General features: G+C 39.1%; 1 protein-coding gene across 6 annotated transcripts in view; it reads left to right on the top strand.

Moving 5' to 3' along the window:
* Positions 1-18,695, top strand: part of LOC137140035 (ephrin type-B receptor 2-like) — a 45,013-nt gene that overhangs the window by 9,505 nt on the left and 16,813 nt on the right. For all 6 annotated transcript variants that reach the window (XR_010916421.1, XR_010916420.1, XR_010916418.1 and 3 more), the window contains exons 2-4: positions 8,627-8,691; positions 9,857-10,541; positions 16,469-16,624. Coding sequence is in view for 2 of the 6 variants with exons in the window: in XM_067528078.1 (XP_067384179.1) it covers positions 8,627-8,691; positions 9,857-10,541; positions 16,469-16,624 (906 nt within the window). In the remaining 4 variants the exon portion in view is untranslated. The remainder of the gene's footprint in view (positions 1-8,626; positions 8,692-9,856; positions 10,542-16,468; positions 16,625-18,695) is intronic.

Raw genomic sequence — 18,695 nt, forward strand, 5'->3', positions numbered from 1 at the left:
ACCATTTTGACATGTAGCCAGGACCGGGGATTGAACCACTGACCTTGTGGTTACCAACTGAGCTAGAGTCGGCCAAAAACAAGCTGATTAACACACAATAATTGAATTTGGGGAAAAGTTACCCAACTACAGTGGCATCGTATTCCGCTTCTGGCTAGAATTACAATTCCTCAAAGGCTCAAGTACTTCAGTGGATTTTCCTAACGTGACACGGACATAATGAATTCGCTGAAGCACACTTTTTAGCGAGCATAAATTTACTGAAGCATAATCTCTTTCCTCCGGAGATCAGAAGATGGAGTTTATGAGACATCTGCTCAGTCAGCCTCTGCTCTGCCTGTGTTGTCCATCGGTCCGATGCCATGACAAGAGATACAAAGTTTTCAAGTGGCAGTATTACCATAGAAAGAATCAGCATATCCTATGTCTGCAGTAGAAGCCAATTTCATAGATGCTTTTAATATTAGGAAAATATTTCACATAAAGATTTTTGGTTTAACAATGGTTGGCGTTAAACTGTTGACTGAAATAAAACTACTTTATGTATCAACATCTCTAAACACAACAGCTGTGCACAGTGATGAAAAAAAGTAAAGGGCACCTTATTTTAGTAGATAACCTATTGGGACTCAAAGCGCTTTACACTGCTTCTCATTCACCCATTCACACTCACAATCACACACACACTCACACATCAATGGGGGAGCTGCTATGCAGCTGGCCAACGCTCACATGTTTTGCTCAAGGACACTTCGATATGTGATCAGAAGAGCCGGGGATCAAACCCACAACCCTGGCCCAAATCAGACAGAGTGCATTTTAGCAGCCTGGTGTGGCTTTTGTGTGGTTATTTTTAATGAGAGCCGAAGCTTTTGGCCTTTGCCTTTGTGTTGCAATGTGCTTTGCAAGGTCGACCCTGAATGCACCCAGTTAAAAAAGTTCGATTCTGCACATAAAAGCAGCCAACTTCACCAGCGATTTTTTTAAATTGTCCATTCAGAAGAATTATGAGACCAGATTTTTCATAGCAGATTACCAAAATGTTCTGACTCATCCCATAATAAGCCATGCAGCAACCAGCACAAAAGAGAAACTCTTGCATTATCTCTCCCCTTTCTGTCTCATGTACCCACATGTACCCCACCCACCCTTTCTGCAGGTGTGTGTTTGGAGCTGTGTGTGTTTCCCAGTGTGCAGCTACTGATCCTGCCAACCTGCCCAATGTTTTGTTGCTCTTTTCCTTACTCTCTCAAATTTCCACTCACCATAACTGGTCAAGGCAGATGGCCGCCCACCCTAAGTCTGGTTCTACTGGAGGTTTGTCCCGTTAAAGGGAGTTTTTCCTCTCCACTATGGCCTAGGGCTTGCTCAGGGGAGATTTGTTCTTTTTTCTGGATATATCTTTATAGTCTTGACTTTATTCTGTAAAGTGCCATGAGAAGACTTTGTGATGAATTGGCGCCATATAAATAAAGTTAAACAGAATTGGAAATAACAAGTTTCTCTAGTGGACTTTACTTTCAATTTAATTGTTAGTTAGTGACAGTTAAAGTAAAAGATGAGGCAAGCTAAATGCTTTCTGTCTGATTATGGCCCTTCAACATCTGTTGTTGATCTTCTTTACTGTTGTAGACAGGTGTGACAGTAACTTTGGAATAGAAAACTGTGGTGGTTCCCATTATTAAAAAAGTTGGACAGAGAGTATGTTCTAGTTATCGGGACCACACTGCTCTGCCTCCTGAAGGTGATAGGAGATGAGAGTTGGCACCTCTAAGTCAAAAGCCATGGTCACAAAACTGTAGATTGGTTTGTCACAAAAAGAGTTTTAGCCAAAGGAATGAAATTGTGAATACAGAGGCAGAAGTTTGTCACCTCTCTAGTGTAGTTGGGCCCATTAACACTCTAAAAAGTGAGATTGGGCTGAGGTAATGTTTAAGAGGAATGGGCTTCATAAGAATGGGTTTCGCTCACAAACACAAGCTATTTGTATGTCTACAGATTTTGTTTGTTAAAATTGAATATTTACTGAATATATTGATTATATATATATATGATTACACATATATATATATATATATATATATATAATTTGCTATACTATTTCAAAACCAGTTTTCCTTAGTTGCTTTACTTCTATAATTAATTAATTATAGAATTAATTAATATTTAAACCTTTCACTCAAATATATATGAATGTGTGTGAATGTGAGTGTGAATGGTTGTCTGTGTGTGTATGTCTCTCTGTGTAGGGCTGGTCAACGAGGTGGTTAAGTGGTACTAGGAGCTGGTGTACTGTACTTTTCAATGATTATTCATTCTTAACAATGTTGCTAACAGACCAGACTTTACAGTGTCATGATCCTCATCTTAGGCTTCGTTTTTGTTTTGTGCCTGGCTTTGTCTGCCCTCTGACGCTTTAGGTAGAAGGCTGAACAGACACACACCTAGAGTGCAATGTAAATTATGATGTTAGACTTTTCTCTGTCGCTTTCAGAAGTCTGCTGCTCTTCTGTCAGTTTCTTACGGAGAAGCAAATAACTTCTGTGGAACAGTTATGTTATACAGTTATTTACGTATATTTCCTCATTGTCTTTGCCATTTAACACACATTTAGATTTAAATCCTGCCACATCTCAGTCTCCCTCTCTATAAATGCCTAAGCAAATAGTAAATCAAATTATAAATACACAGTGAATGGGCAGTAGACCTGGTGCTAAGAACCAATGGGAACAAATTAAGTAACTTGATACGTAAATGAGGGAAAATAAGAATATGAAGAAGGAAAGGAATGAGAAGTGATGCTGAAGCGTGGCAGCCAGCACAGTGACATAAAACAAAGTGAATTTTGCTGATGTACCCCTGCGGATTTAATCCAGCATGGCATACAGAGAGTGGCGAGGCCTAGAAGGATTATGTGTGCTGGACTTTGTTGGCCCAGTCTCTCCTCCTCTTTGCCCTACTTTTCATGCACAGAAAGGCAGAAAAAGAGCCCCCACCCCCCACCCACTTTCTCTCTCCCTCTCTCTCTCCCTGTCTCTCTCTCTATATATATATACATGTATATATGTATATACATATATAGAGAGAGATATATATATATTCCTGGAGAGACAGTTGAGTGCAAGTTTCACACACAACACAGGTTGAAATAACAACAATAATAATATATTCCTTAAATTTATGCTTTCCAGAATAATTTGTGCTGTTTAGTAGTGATGTCCAACAGCATGTTGTATCCAGTTAGTTCTGTTCAAACTGCAGAGACTGTCATGAAAGGAGGCCAACATAAATGAATGCACCCCCATTAACATCAGCCCACACTGTCTCCATTTCCCTACTCCAGCTCCCATCAGTAGCTCCAGCCAAAGCCAGTCTGCCTGCAACTGCAGCACCGCTTTTACTTATTAAAAAACATATTAACACGTCATCTAAGCTGTGGTCTCTCTCTCTCTTATGTTTTTGAGGAAGGCAGGTTTCACGTGTGTTTTTAGGAGCACTTGTTATCTGGTTGGCCACTGATTCACAGCCTGATAACTGTGTGGGCTGGGAGAAATTCAAATAGATGGAGGTACAATTTTACAAAGTAAATGCACTGTGTCTATTGTTAAATAGATCTCAGGTGTGAGCAAGTGGTGGGGTACACACTCGACAGGTCGCCAGTCTATCTCAGGGCCACTCACATTCACACCTACAGGCCTTTTTAGATTCACCAATTAACCTAACATGCATTTCTTTGGGCTGTGGGAGGAAACCTGAGTACTAAAAGGAAACCCACTCAACCCACCCACAACTAAATGTTTGCCACTCTATTAGCTACACCTGTACAATATATTGCAATTCAATACAGTAGCTCTGCCATGAATTCTGCTTTTACAATGTTACAATTTCTCAGTTTTTAAGTTGAAACTGTCAGAAAGGTGATAATTCTACTCTGTTTATTATTGAGGTTAAAGTGGGTGGTGGAGTTGTACTGTAGTGCATTAAAGAAGGGGTACTTCTAAAGTTTTGGCCCCCTCATTCATTTCAAATAGGGTTGCCACTTTATAACCACCTCTTCTTATAAAGACCTCAAAAGTAAACAGAGGGTAGAATGATCAAAGTGCCAAGTAAACAGTGTAAACCTCACAATGCGACACAGCAAAAGAAAGCTGGCATTGAATGTCTCATTAAATTCATATCAAATTTGTTTTCTCTCATTTGAAGCTTATTTCATTTTTTTGCTTTTTTTCTTTTGTTATGTTTTTAGTAAATTCTCTGTTGGCAAAAAACAGCAATAAGCTGAAACACTAGACTTATTGTGACTTTGAATAGTTTAAACTTAGGGTGGAGGAAAATCTAGAGAGATCAATGAGAGGGACCCAGGTGGAACAGTGAGGTTACAGGGAGCAGAGGTGAAGAAAGTGCAGGACTTTAAGTACTTAGGGTCAACGGTTCAGAGCAACAGAGAGTGTGGAAAAGAGGTGAAGAGGCGAGTGCAGGCAAGTTGGAACAGGTGGAGAAAATTGTCAGGTGTGTTGTGTGATAAAAGAGTATCAGCGAGAATGAAAGGAAAGATGTTCAAGACGGTGGTGAGACCAGAGATGTTGTTCGGCTTAGAGACAGTTGCACTGAAGAAAAGACAGGAGGCAGAGCTGGAGGTAGCAGAGCCTAAGATGTTGAGGTTCTCTTTGGGAGTGACGAGGATGGACAGGATCAGGAATGAGGACATCAGAGGGACAGCTCATGTTAGATGTGATGGAGATAAAGTCAGAGAGGACAGATTGAGGTGGTTTGGACATGTTCAGAGGAGAAACTGTGAATATATCGGTAGAAGGATGCTGAGGTTGGAGCTGCCAGGCAGGAGGTCTAGAGGAAGAGCAAAGAGGAGATTTATGGATGTAGTGAGGGAGGACATGAAGTTAGTTGGTGTGAGAGAAGAGGATGCAGAGGACAGAGTTAGATGGAGGCACATGATTCGCTGTGGCGACACCTGAAAGGGAACAGCTGAAAGGAAAAGAAGATGCTCGTAACATGTTAATGTTTCTCAACATTTGTGGCCAGTGCCTCTGACACTTGCAACTCCTTCCCATCTCCTCATTAATTGCTACTGAAAAAAATACCTGAAAAAATATATTGTATACTGTTTCAGTGCAGGCAACAAAGCCAGGCCAGAAGCAGTTTTTCAAGCATTACAATTATCCGTAAAATCTCCTCAGAATCTTTCTACCACAAATACAGGTGAAGCATATATTGTAGCTAATATACTTCTCATAAAGGGACAAAACAAAGCATTTATACTAAAACTTTGGGGTCCAGTGTCTTGCCCAGGGACACTTTAACTCGTAGCCAGGAGCAACTGGGAATCAAACTGTCATCCTGTGGATGACTGCTCTACCAACTGAGCTACAGCCAACCTTAACTGAGCTGCTCACAATAATTAGTATAACACTGGAACTTTCCTGTGAAGAAGATGTGTAATTATTACACAAAAAGCAGAAATTACATGTTTCATCTGCAATCTCTGATTTGACAGGCTGTGTGTGTGATTTTGACACAGCAGCTTAAATAATTAAGCCTGGGGTGTTGAATGCTGTCAAGATGCATAAAAGCAATATGCAATGAATTATCTAATTTAATGTATGTTGCAGGCTTTAATTTAAAGCGGTAAAAAAGAAAACACACAGGAAGGACATGCAGACGTGAACACCTCTCTGTAAATTCAGTTGTTTATGTTCACTTGTTTTACCTTTTGTTCAGAACCAACACCGTGGTGTAAGTGTACATCACTCCTCTCCTGTTTACTTTACTGTTGGCTCAGTGCAGTTTTTTGTTTAAAGATACACTGTCTATGGGGGACGGCTGTAGTTCAGTTGGTAAGGCAGTTGTCCAAGGATCACACGGTCAGTGGTTAGATTCCCGGTCTCGGCTATAAGTCGAAGTGTTTCTGGGCAAGACACTGAACCCCTAAGCCAGCCCATTCCCATCCCCAGATGTGCAGTGCCGGTCTAAGACATAAATGGTTTGGTTTGGCTAGTGTGAAAACATTTTTTGGACCATTTACAGGAAGTCAAGGCAGGTTATCATCTCCCAACAGAAGAAGGAAACAAAAAACAAACTTAAAAATGAACCATGTTGCAGGTACCAGATTTATTCGCCCTGCAAATTTGTCTTCGGGACCTGTGCTTACAGTGAATGTCGGGTGATGTGTTTGGCGATTAGTCGAACATGTGGGAGTGGATATTAAGGGAAGCACAGGTGAAGCTGATCTGGTACATGTCAATCCCATTGCCACAGTCTGTCACCTAACAGCCTGAAAAATGCATTGTGTTGGCCCTGCATAGACTGTCGACCTAACGAGCATGTACCAGGATGGGACATAGCTCGAGCCCCGTTTGTCCCTGGGCAGGACAAACGGTTAAAGATAGATGTACTCTAGATGTACTGTTTTTCAAATGTACTGTTGTGTCCCCATTTCAGGCCACCATCACGGTTGGGACATAGCAGTGATATGTAATACATGTAATATAATGTTTAGGCATATTCTTTGCATGCAATGTAACATTTATACACATCACAACCTGCCAGGCTTCTCTGTCTGGTGATGATCTGCCAGGTCTATATTGCAACCATCTTTTGTTCATCTTTAAGGAAATCAAAAGAAACACAGGAGATGGTGAACAGAATCTTTAAACTATTTCACTTTTATTTTTTATTGGATCGTGTTCTAGTACAATTGTCATTTTTGAACAGATCAAGACCCTTTTATAAAGAGAAAACAGAGCTTTACAAACTAATCTAAATGTATTAAAATGTAAAAAAAAGTCAACTAAATCCTGACTGGTGAAGCCAGTTGGTTTTCGAGGTCACAGAGTCACTGTAAATAAAGATAATCTGAGTGCAATGAATGTTTTTCAAGAATTGCACATGTGGTACATACACTACATTTACAAGAGATTCATCTTGTTCACACAATTTATAACTAAAAAGGCATCAAATTAACTTTTCAAATAAAGCAATAGTGAACTCAACAAATATCCTCAGTAAGTGTTAATACAATAACCATGTTTCCTAATAAATGTATTGCTTTGCAACTAAACACAAATACTTTTTATATAAATGAGTTGCTGTTTATTAATGGTGATACTTTAGTGAAACAAAGTAACCTAATTGGATTATAATCTTTAAATTAACACATTTGTGAACGTTTTGCAGGAGTAACCAATCCTCCAAAATTCAGCCTTTGACACTTAGAACTTTTAGATCCTCTTGTCTTCGCTCTTTAAATGAGGGCAGGTAGCTCTTATTGCTGATAAGCAGGTGTGCTGCAGGGATCTGTTCCTATTCCTTTTCTTTTCCCTTTTATAACCATGTCTGGGTTCTGTCATCCACTCACACGATTCCAAAACACAGTATGTGAACGTTTGTCGCCTTAAATTTGCATTATTTACTGTACAGCAGTTGAACTGAACATGCTCAACCTCTGTGATGCAATTACAGTCATTCACAACAGTCAGATCAATATTTTGTTAAGAATGTGTCCTTCAGTGATTTTGGAATAAAGACATTTCTCATTTTGTTATAGACAATATGGTTCATTTAGAAAATGACCAAGATTATCATTTAAGTGTATAAAAAGGAATCATGCCTCTTCTGCTGGCAGACATGATAGATGACAGTAATGAGCTATTGTCTGTAATCATCTCAAACCTCCCCCCAAGCCCCTGAAGGAAGATTTACTTAGCAGCACGCACAGGTCGGTGTGAATAATTGAACGTGTTGCATACGCCATCCTAAAAGGGGTTGTTTTTTCTTGGGGGATGGCATCATGGACCTGACTCGCATTACTGGGGACTGTAGCAGTAGTCTTACCAGACCTCCATGAGATAATAAAATCCAATCCAACGTGAGGACAACGAAACATTGTACAGTGACTTATACTAGGCTACTATTTAGTTTGTAGGAATAATACTATGTGTACAGTGTAGACTGTATATAAATAACATGACGCAGCATTACATTTAAGGCCATTTCTTGTGGCAAAAGTTTTTGCTTTGAATTAATATTAGGCTATTAATACCTTTATTAATACATTCTGCGAGGCAACACTGAGGACTACTGTTTCACAAACTTTACAATTTAACTGCAATTTATCAATTTGTGGTATTTCAAAGGAAATTCAATTTTGAGGGGAAACATGAAACTTACTGTATATGAAAGAGCAGTCAACACCGATCTAGAGGTTGGTGGTTTGATCCCCGCCTCCACCTGTTCAAATATCTAAATGTTCTTGGACAAGACACTAAACCCAAAGTTACTCCTGGTGGGTCAAGCCAGTGCCTTGCATAGCAGCTTCACCAATATTGATGTGTGAATGTGTGTGTGTGTGTGTGTGTGTGTGTGTGTGTGTGTGTGTGTGTGTGAATGGGAAGCAACTCTGTAAAGAACAACACTATATAACTGCATTCTGGTTTCATACCCTAAAAACTACACTTACTAAACTTATTGCTTAAATTGAATAAGTGCAGTAAGTAAAATGTATGTATGTGAGAATAATGTATGTATAATAATGAAATGTAATAATATTCTGTAATAACATTATGTATTTTAATTAAAAATGATAATTTTCTCTAACTGTGATCTTTGGCAGAAGTACTAATGGATTCAACAACAGCAACAGCAGAACTGGGCTGGACCATCTACCCATCACAAGGGGTGAGTGGGACAAAACAAGACACTAACACTATCAGCCACAACCTGTGGACGCTGGCAACAACCATCTTTGTATCTATTCTGCGATTACTTAATGTATATCTAAATACTTTATATGAGACATCATATTGTACAATATGACAAAAACAACAAATTTCATTTCAACAACAAAATCAAAAACTTGCGGATCACTGCTGTTATGAGAAAATGGCTTAAGATAACTGTATGTGTTTGTTATTTGTGAATGCAGCCAACACTTACACTTACTAGCAAAATCAAGTGGGAGCTCCTTTTACTGTAGGTGCTGCTCAGTTAAATAATATTTTTGCATTGATTTTATATGACACATTATATCAACATCAGCAAAACACAGTCTACCAAGGATAGTTTGGGAGAGTTCTATTCTATATCCTGAATGAATAGTCAGGGACCACCTTTCTTATCTTAACAGACTAATGGTTGAAAACCTCTGAACTAATTATTTTACCAAAGTGGCTAAGGCCCCTAAAAATGCCCCCAAAACCAGACTTGAGTACACTGAGCTTCCAAACCGTGGGATGCCTTTCTTCTACCCAGTGGAGTGGACAAACTAAGGGAATAACTGTATCTGCAAAGTGACAGTGAAACACAAGCCAACGCAAAGAACCAAAACAATTGTGGAAGGAAAAAAACTTTTTCTTCCAGCATTAACAGTGCTCTCCCAGCTATCACGCTGGTCGGGGAGATTGTGTGGAATGATGTTTAACTAATTCCTATTAGTTTTAGTGTTTTAACATTGTACCTTATGGTTCAGTGTAGAAAATTATGTTGCTCTACTGAACCAGTTAGACCCATGGGCAACAACAGAAACAATTAAAACAGATTTTCAGCTGATGGTAGGTTGGTTTTCAACATATAATGATTAAACTAATAGAATTTGAACCCAATGACAAACAACCTAGCTGGTAAGGTTGGATGACTAATTGCGACTGTGGCACAGGAAGGTAGAGCGGTTGTCCACCAATCTTGAAATTGTTAGTTTCGTGTCACATGTCGAAGTGTCTGTGAAGTGATTGTGATTGTGTGCTATATAAGTGCAGAACATTTACCTTAAGAATGTTACTGTATTTGTGAATTTTGTGCATTTGTTATGGGTCACTGTATGTTTTCTTTCTTTGCTCTCTTTTAGTGGGAAGAAGTTAGTGGTTATGATGAAAACATGAACACCATCCGAACATACCAGGTGTGCAATGTCTTTAATAGTAACCAAAACAACTGGGTACGCACAAAATACATCCGCCGCCGTGGTGCTCAGCGCATCCATGTCCAGATAAAGTTTTCCGTGCGTGACTGCAGTTCCTTACCCAATGTCCCTGGCTCCTGCAAGGAGACCTTCAACCTATACTACTTTGAGTCTGACTCGGATACAGCCAGTAAATCATCCCCACCCTGGATGGAGAACCCCTGGGTGAAAGTAGACACTATAGCAGCTGATGAAAGCTTTTCTCAGGTTGATCTTGGTGGTCGAATAATGAAGATTAACAGTGAAGTTCGGAGCTTTGGACCTGTTTCACGCACTGGATTCTACCTCGCTTTCCAGGATTATGGTGCCTGTATGTCACTCATCGCGGTTCGTGTCTTCTACAGGAAATGTCCCAGTATAATCCAAAATGGTGCTGTCTTTCCTGAGACTCTGTCTGGTGCAGAAAGTACCTCTCTGGTGGCAGCCAGAGGGGTGTGTATTCCCAATGGTGAAGAGGTGGATGTACCCATTAAGCTGTACTGTAATGGGGATGGGGAGTGGATGGTCCCCATCGGACGCTGCATGTGCAAAGCTGGATATGAGGCAGTGGACAATGGTACAACCTGCAGAGGTAGGACTCTCCCTGTCTGCTCTACTATATCCCAGTCCTGTATGGTTTTCTTGTCATAACAGATTTAAACTCTTTGGCGATGCTTCTTGCCTTTATTGGGTCAGAAGGAGATTTTATCAAGTCAATTTAGAAATTTGTGATGATTGTAATTTACTAATTTTGAACACACCAGCACAATGGTTCAAGCCTTGAAAATACAGGCAAGTCAGACGGACTACTTTGGTCCACACTTGAGATGTCCTGGTGTTGAGACAGATATTGACATATTTTCAAGACTTGTTATGAACCTTTTGAATTTTTTATTTCTATTCAGTGTACTTTTAACAAATCTACGAACTCTTATTCGCCCAAAGTAAAGTTAAGATTTCTCTAAATCCATCTTTTTAGGCAGATTGTCCTCTGTCCTCAGACTGCTGAAAAATGTGGCCTTGAAGTTCATTTGTTCATTTTTCTATGGCATTGGAGGCAGCTAGCTTAGCATTTTCAGTCAAGTCTAAATTCTGATTGAGTTTGTGTCAAGTCTTAGGTTTCTAGGTTAGGAGTTGTCTTTATGTAATTTGTGTTGTAACTTCACCTTACCGTGAAGTTTTTGTGCAGTTCTGTGTGTACACAAAGTTGTTCCCATGGCATCAAATACTGGTGCTCGCAAAGTGTCCAATAATGACACTAAAGGGTACCCGTGGCATCACTATGGGAGGCCAAAGGACGTAATAAAAGGCCTTTGGGAGTGTATTTTTAGACGCTGTGAGATGAGAAACGTTTGCAGCATTGTCATGGAGAACAGGGAGCAGCATGTCCACTCTGAGCAGTCTGCAGATACACAGCCCCATACACAGCAAAATGTGATGCACTGTGTGCAGAAATAGTAGTACACACGCTGAATAAGTACTGTACTGGCCTAAAAACATTGTCCACTACAAGCACTTCACATCTGTTAATTAAGGAAATATACTAAGCAGAGTATTTACATTTTACTTCAAGTACAGAAGTAAAAGTACTACAATATTAAAATAATGTATTTTGAACCATTCTGATTGTGCTAATTGTGGCAAACATATAATAATTATAAATAGGGGTCAAAGGTCACTGTTGGTAAAGTGATTTGAAGCTGATTGAAATCCCTTGTGATCAAACTTTTCCCTCTTCCTTAGTCAAGTCTAACTAGTTCTTGGAAGAATTGAAGACAGAACTCAGGGTGATGAAGCATCTCAGTTTTCTTTAATAAGCCCATCTTATTTGACTGTTTGCTAATAATCTAACCATATGACAAAATGTACTCTATTACCCCACACACTCTATGTACCGAGAGCTGCTTAACCCATAATGATACATCAGCATTCATTAGATCATTATAGATTAGCAACAGAATTTTCTTTGCATATAGCAACATAATTTTATATTAAAACTAATAGTTCGTATTGATGTTGTGGCTGATCGGCATAAATTCTTGAAGAATGCAAAGCAGTGTAAATTGCTTAGGGTACCAATAGGTAGAAAAGCGCTATATAAGTGCAGAACATTTACCATTTATTATTAAGAAATGGAAGGAATATGGCATGTGTGTAAATCTGCCTACAGCAGAGTGTCCTCAAAGACCAAGTGAGGGAGACTAGTGAGGAAGCATGAGTTACAAGCTTCATCAACTGTGATGGAACAGACTGTACATAACAACTGCAGCCCAGGTTCTTGAACAGTCATGGCATCTAATCTCATGATCAAAATGCTCAATGTTGGTCTTAACAACAGACCTGAAAATGTTTTCAACTTGACTTCAGAGTCTCCCCATGTCAGCTAAATCTAGCTATTTTATATTTTGTTTGACTATGTGTTGCTTATGTGATGTCATAAAAGGCACAAGTTTAACACAGTTCGCTCGGAAGGAGGGAGAATCTTGGTTTTTAATAACTAAAAAAAAACAGGGAAATAGAGTTGATCGCTACTGTAAATCCACCCCAGAGCTCCAACACAGAGCTCTATATAATCCAACACAGATCCTTCTTTACATGTTGCTCCATTTTATAGCCTGGGGGGATTCTCTGGTGCCTCGTGGCCATGTGGCTACGAGGGCTGCATGTTGTAGCATGTGCAGAATGAGGCCTGAAACTGTCCTGAAATGGACATCCGTCTAACTTAATATGTGATTGTCTCTCTAAACTTAATGTGTTTTTCATACATGAGACAGATGCTGTGGGGTACTGATGCTCCCCCATGCCGTTGCAAATTATGGGTTTTTCAGTTTATACCACTTTGTGGTTTCCACCTTCACCTTTGTGCACTGAGATGTCCCTGAAATCCCTGAATCTATTAACACAAAACTGTGTCTCAAGCTTGGCACAAAGTTGTGAGCCACAGTCCAACTTTGCTTATAAAGACTTTGGTGGATCCTACTTCTATAGCCAATCATGATCCGCTCACCCTTTAATAAATAATGTTCTAATTTTGGAAACATCCAGACCAGTGTTAGGTAAATATTTACTCAGCTTTTCAGTCTTTATTTAGCCATTGTCACACTTTTTTGACTGCATTGCAGCATCCAACTCAAAATTGTCTTCTTTTTACAAATATGTTGGTCAATGAAAACACTTAAAATTAATTCTGAAAAGTCCCAAGTTTTCCCCGTCTTTTTTCATGTAGAGAAAGTTGCGTGTCGATTGGGCTTCCAAGAGCCATGGTGCTTCCACATTCCCTCTTTAAGACACATCAAAGGTCAGTTTGTTACCTTGGAATTGTCAGTCATTCTTTCGCTGCAGCCCTGCGTGTGCTACAACCTAAATACAGTCCAGTGACACTGGGACAAAATGTGGACTTAACAACAAAAATCATCTCAAGGCATGTTACATAGTAAATGAATCACCTTTAAGGTTTATAGAGAAAATTCAACAAATACCCCTAGAACAACTACTAAGGTGACAGTGGGTAAGGGAAATAACCTCTGACAGAACCACAGGCAGATTTTACTCTTAGAGCAAAGGTTTCAGTGGAAAAATACAGTATCATGAAGATTTACAAGTGAACTTAATCCTTAAGGGCTTTGTATATCGGAAGGATTATATTAATTATACTAATTCTCAAATTCCATTCAGTATTTTTCTGCATCCTCTTGGATTAAGTTGTGGCTTTTTATGGAGTTACTGGGAAATCCTAATTGTATGGAGTTACAGTAGTCCAATATAGAAGTAACAAGTTCAGAGATTTCAATTCTATTCAATTCAATTTAATTCAATTCAATTCAACTTTATTTATATAGCGCCAATTAACAACAAAGTCATCTCAAGGCACTTTACAGAATAAAGTCAAGTCAAGTTGTAAAGAGAGAACCCAACAAATCCCCCTTGAACAAGCAGTGGAGAGGAAAAACTCCCTTTAATGGAAGAAACCTCCAGCAGAACCAGGCTCAGGGTGGACGACCATCTGCCTTGACCGGTCGGAGTCAGTGGAAAGTGAAGAGAGAAAAGAAAAGAGCAACAAAAGCAAAAACAAAACATCGGGCAGGTTGGTAGGACCAGTAGCTGCACACTGGAAAACACACAGCAGAAAGGGACAGAGAGGAAGAAAGACAACTACGGGAGAAAACAGACATAGTTAATGACATACAGTAGTGACAATTCTGGGATGAGAGAAGAGGAGAGAGGGACAAGAGGAGGAAAGGAGCTCAGTGCATCAGGGGGTGGGTTCCCCAGCAGTCTAAGCCTATGGCAGCATAACTATAACTAACTATATGCTTTATTAAAAAGGAAGGTTTTAAGCCTAGACTTAAAAGTAGAGAGGGTGTCTGCTTCCCGAATTTGAACTGGGAGCTGGTTCCACAGGAGAGGAGCTTGATAGCTAAAGGCTCTACCTCCCATTCTACCTTTGGAAATTCTGGGAACCACAAGTAGGCCTGCATTCTAAGAGCGAAGTGGTCTACTGGGATGATATGGTGCTATGAGGTCTTCTATATATGATGGAGCCTGACCGTTCAGAGCTTTATATGTAAGAAGCAGAGTTTTAAATTCTATTCTAAATTTAATGGGAAGCCAATGGAGAGAAGCTAGTGAAGGTGAAATATGATCTCTCTTGCTAGTTCCAGTCAGCACTATTGCTGCAGCATTTTGGATTAATTGCAGGCTCTTTAGGGAGTTACTGGGGCATCCTGAAAGTAGGGAATTACAGTAGTCCAACCTAGAGGTAACAAATGCATGGACCAGTTTTTCGGTATCACTTTGAGACAGGATGCTCCTAATTTTGGCAATGTTCCGTAGGTGGAAGAAGATTAGAGATTTGTTTTATATGTGAGGTAAAGGACAAATCCTGGTCAAAAATAACTTCAAGGTTCCTTGCAGTAGTGTGATAACAGATTTGTTTAATGTTTAACTTAAAGGAGATATCCAGGTGAAAAACAGGCCAATTCTTCTCAATTTGAAAGTAAAAATCTACATCTAGGTCTTTTAGGTACTCTTGGAGTTTGACTTATCGATTTTCTTTATCTGTCTCAGTATCTGTGAAAAAGTAAAGTATAGTAAAAACTAAAGTTTTGTTGTGTGTGTTTACAGTATAGTGGCCACATTTGCTCAAGATGTTCATTAGTAGTAAATCAATTTCAGGATTTTTATTGTCATTAGCACACCATCCACATATAGAGAGATTTTATTAGAGATTAACCTCTTCTCTAATAGCCTGGTTTAATTGTTTGACAGGGCAGTAGCCCTGTCTACATTCTAATTGTAGCCCTGTCCAGTTAGAGAGACTCTCATTAATTTATATTCTTGCTGTTAGAGAGAAAAACAAACTTATTCTCCGAAACTTGGAGACATCATCAACTATTGCTTTGCCTGAAAAATATACGTTTTGGCAAAATTGATGTACCTCCATTGAATTTGTTAGTTCTGTAGTGCAGCCCCAACTTTAAATGACCATCCTCATACACAAAGACAAGTGCAGTCTTTGTAAAACTTTTATCTAAGTAGAACCACGGTTTTAAGTGAGAACTGATGGTTATGTCTTTTGGTCCTAAAAAGCAACAGTAATGAATCATGTACATCCTCACAGACAAGACAGTTAGCAAACCACAGTTAGTTATGTTGTATGTCATAGCAAAACAGGTTATGATGGTGAGATGGCGATGTGTGACTTTCCAACTTAATATACACAGTAAAGGCATTAATTAAAGTGCAAAGATACATTTAAGTTGATAATGTTTTGACTGTACTACAATCGCATTACAAAGGAGACATTGCAATAAGCTGATCTTTATTCAATTCAATTCAACTTTATTTATATAGCGCAAATTCACAACAAAGTCATCTCAGGGCACTTTACAGAATAAATTTATTATGTATTTATGAGATACAGATGTGGTTATAATGATTATACATTGGCTCTGTGAGGGAATATAGATAAATGGTAATTGGTCTGCACTTATATGGCGTGTTTCTAACTAATGGTACTCAAAGCACTTTACACTGCTTCTTGTATTCACAATCACATACACACCAATGGGGGAACTGCTATGAAGCTTGCCAACACTCAATGAGAGCGACTAAATTCAGTGTCTTGCTCAAGTACATTTTGACATGTGACCAGAGGAGCCGGGGATCGAACCAACAACTGTGAGATTGGTGGACAATCTACCTTCTCTACCTTCTCTACCTTCTTTACCTTCTCTACCTTCTCTACCTTCTCTACCTTCTCTACCTTTCTACCTTCTCTACCTTCTCTACCTTCTCTACCTTCTCTACCTTCTCTACCTTCTCTACCTTCCTGCACCACAGTCACCATAAAGAGACAGCAATTATAAAGACACCATTGATTTAGCTTTTCCATTTTTTCTTGTTTTCACAGTACGTATGATCACCCCGTGATTATTTTTCCTATGCTTACTGCTCTTATTTTTTCTTTTTCTGTCCTGTCCCTATTTTCTCTGTACACCTTGTATTCCTCCTTTATAGCATGCACATCAGGCTTCTTTAAGGCTGCACAGGGAGACCACAATTGTTTGCAGTGCCCCATTAACAGCAGAACCACCAGTGAAGGAGCAACTAATTGTGTCTGTCGCAGTAACTACTACCGCACTGACTTCGACCCTCCACAGATGCCTTGTACCAGTATGTATACACCAACAACTGCAACACCACATTCATGGACAGCACCACATGTGTTGCAAACACCAGCTTGTAGTAGGACAGTGAGCCCAGAAGTGACATACAACAATCAGCAACAATATTAACAATGCTAGTGCTAATAATGTAATGGAGGAAGTATCAGCATGGCCACTATGAGCTACACAGCACCATACACGGCAAAATGTTAAACACTGTGGGCAGAGGTGGTAGAAGTACATTTACATTTAGTCATTTAGCAGACAAGTACACAAACTCAATGCTCAACTAAAAACACAAGCATTGTCCTAAAAAACTTTCACTACAAGTAACACTTCCAATCTTTTACTCAAGCAAAAGTACTATGCAGATTATTTACATTTTACTCAAAGTACAAAACATTAGTACTCCACTAACAAAACAATGTATTTTAAACAATACTGATTATTATATAATTATGGAAATTATGAAAAAAACATGTACAGTAATAATAAAAAAATAAGGGTCAAAGATCACTGGAGCTGAGTTACACCATGTGCATGTGCTGACAGGTGGTTAACCCTTAATGATACATCAACATTTATTAGTTTGGAATATGTTTTACCACGTGGTGGTAATGTGGTGTAAAGAGCCTCCAGTGTGTTCTGATTCAGAGATTCTGAGATTTCTCAAGAAGGAGGCATATGGATATATGCAATATGCAAACCCACTTTAACTGACTCCAATTAAGGAGCAGCTGTTCTTCTCCAAGCTCCTTTTACAAGTCTGAGCTCCTACCCTTGAGATCCACATGCTAATATTTTATCAAGCCCACAAGCTTCTTATTGATAGAAAGGATGCTAGAAATTGTACATCATGCCTCAGGTCTTTAGGGGGGATGTCAAAGATCAAAGTTTCCAAATTGCTCTAATACTGCTGCACATGTCTTACAACCAGAGTCAACTAAGAACCATGTGTATCAGAATACAGTTACAGGTTGGCAAATGCATATGTTTTCTCAAACGTTGGTTTGCCGACCTGGGAAGGAGAACAGAATGGTGTGGGTGTTGCACCCATTTCTATGTATTGGCATTCAGAAAGTTGTAAGACCCCATTCAGTTTTTTGAATTTTGTTATGTTGCAGCCTGAGAACTACAATCATTTACAAATATAAGATGAACATGAGTATAGAACCCAAGAGGTGTCACAGTTTACAAATACTGTATTATATATATAATATAGAGTATAAAATATTTCAATTTTGATATGTTACAAAATACAGCATAATGCAGAGCCAACATAATTAGTGATATATTGTACTTACACAGTAACATAGTAACTAGTTAGTGTAGTTACTGCTAGTTTTTTTTTCTCCTTTCAGCTTATCCGGTGAGTTCAGGGTCACCACAGCAGATCATTGTCCACATGTTGATTTGGAACAGTTTTTACACAGGATGCCCTTCCTGACGCAACCATACCCAATTCTACCGGGCTTGGACCAGCACTACACAGCTGGGGATGGGAAAGGGCTGTTGGGGGTTCAGTATCTTTCCCAGAGACACTTTGACATATAGCCAATTGAACCAATGACCCTGTGGTCCGTGGACGACTGCCTTACCAAATGATCTACAGCCACCTCTGTGTAGTTAGTTACTGCTAGTGCCACATATAATCACGCTGGGGGAGTTCCCCCAGCTGATAAAGTTAGCTCGCCAATGTGGGAGTTCTTTGAATTTTGTTAAAGATGTCTAAAAAGATGAAGTGTAAGAACAACAACAAGAAGTATCGGGGAAGCGCACTGTTACCTCCTTTATACTGATTTCATAACAGTAGAGAAAGAAAGTACCGTTAGTTTGCTGAAATTAGCTCTGAAACAGAAAAGTTCTTTTGGGAATTCACAATGAAAGCAAAACATGAGTGGTTTTGGTAAATGTATTTATTTATTTGTTTGTTTGTTTATTTGTTTTGCTTCAATACAAATTTTACTGAAAGCATAAATAAAGGCAGGAGTTCACGGTTTAATAACTATGTATACAGTGATTGTTACAGTAATTGGATCGTCATAAAATTGCTAAAGTACTGTATAATTTTCTGCTCT

This window comes from Channa argus, chromosome 13 (genome assembly GCF_033026475.1).
Source record: "Channa argus isolate prfri chromosome 13, Channa argus male v1.0, whole genome shotgun sequence".
Lineage (NCBI taxonomy): Eukaryota > Metazoa > Chordata > Actinopteri > Anabantiformes > Channidae > Channa > Channa argus.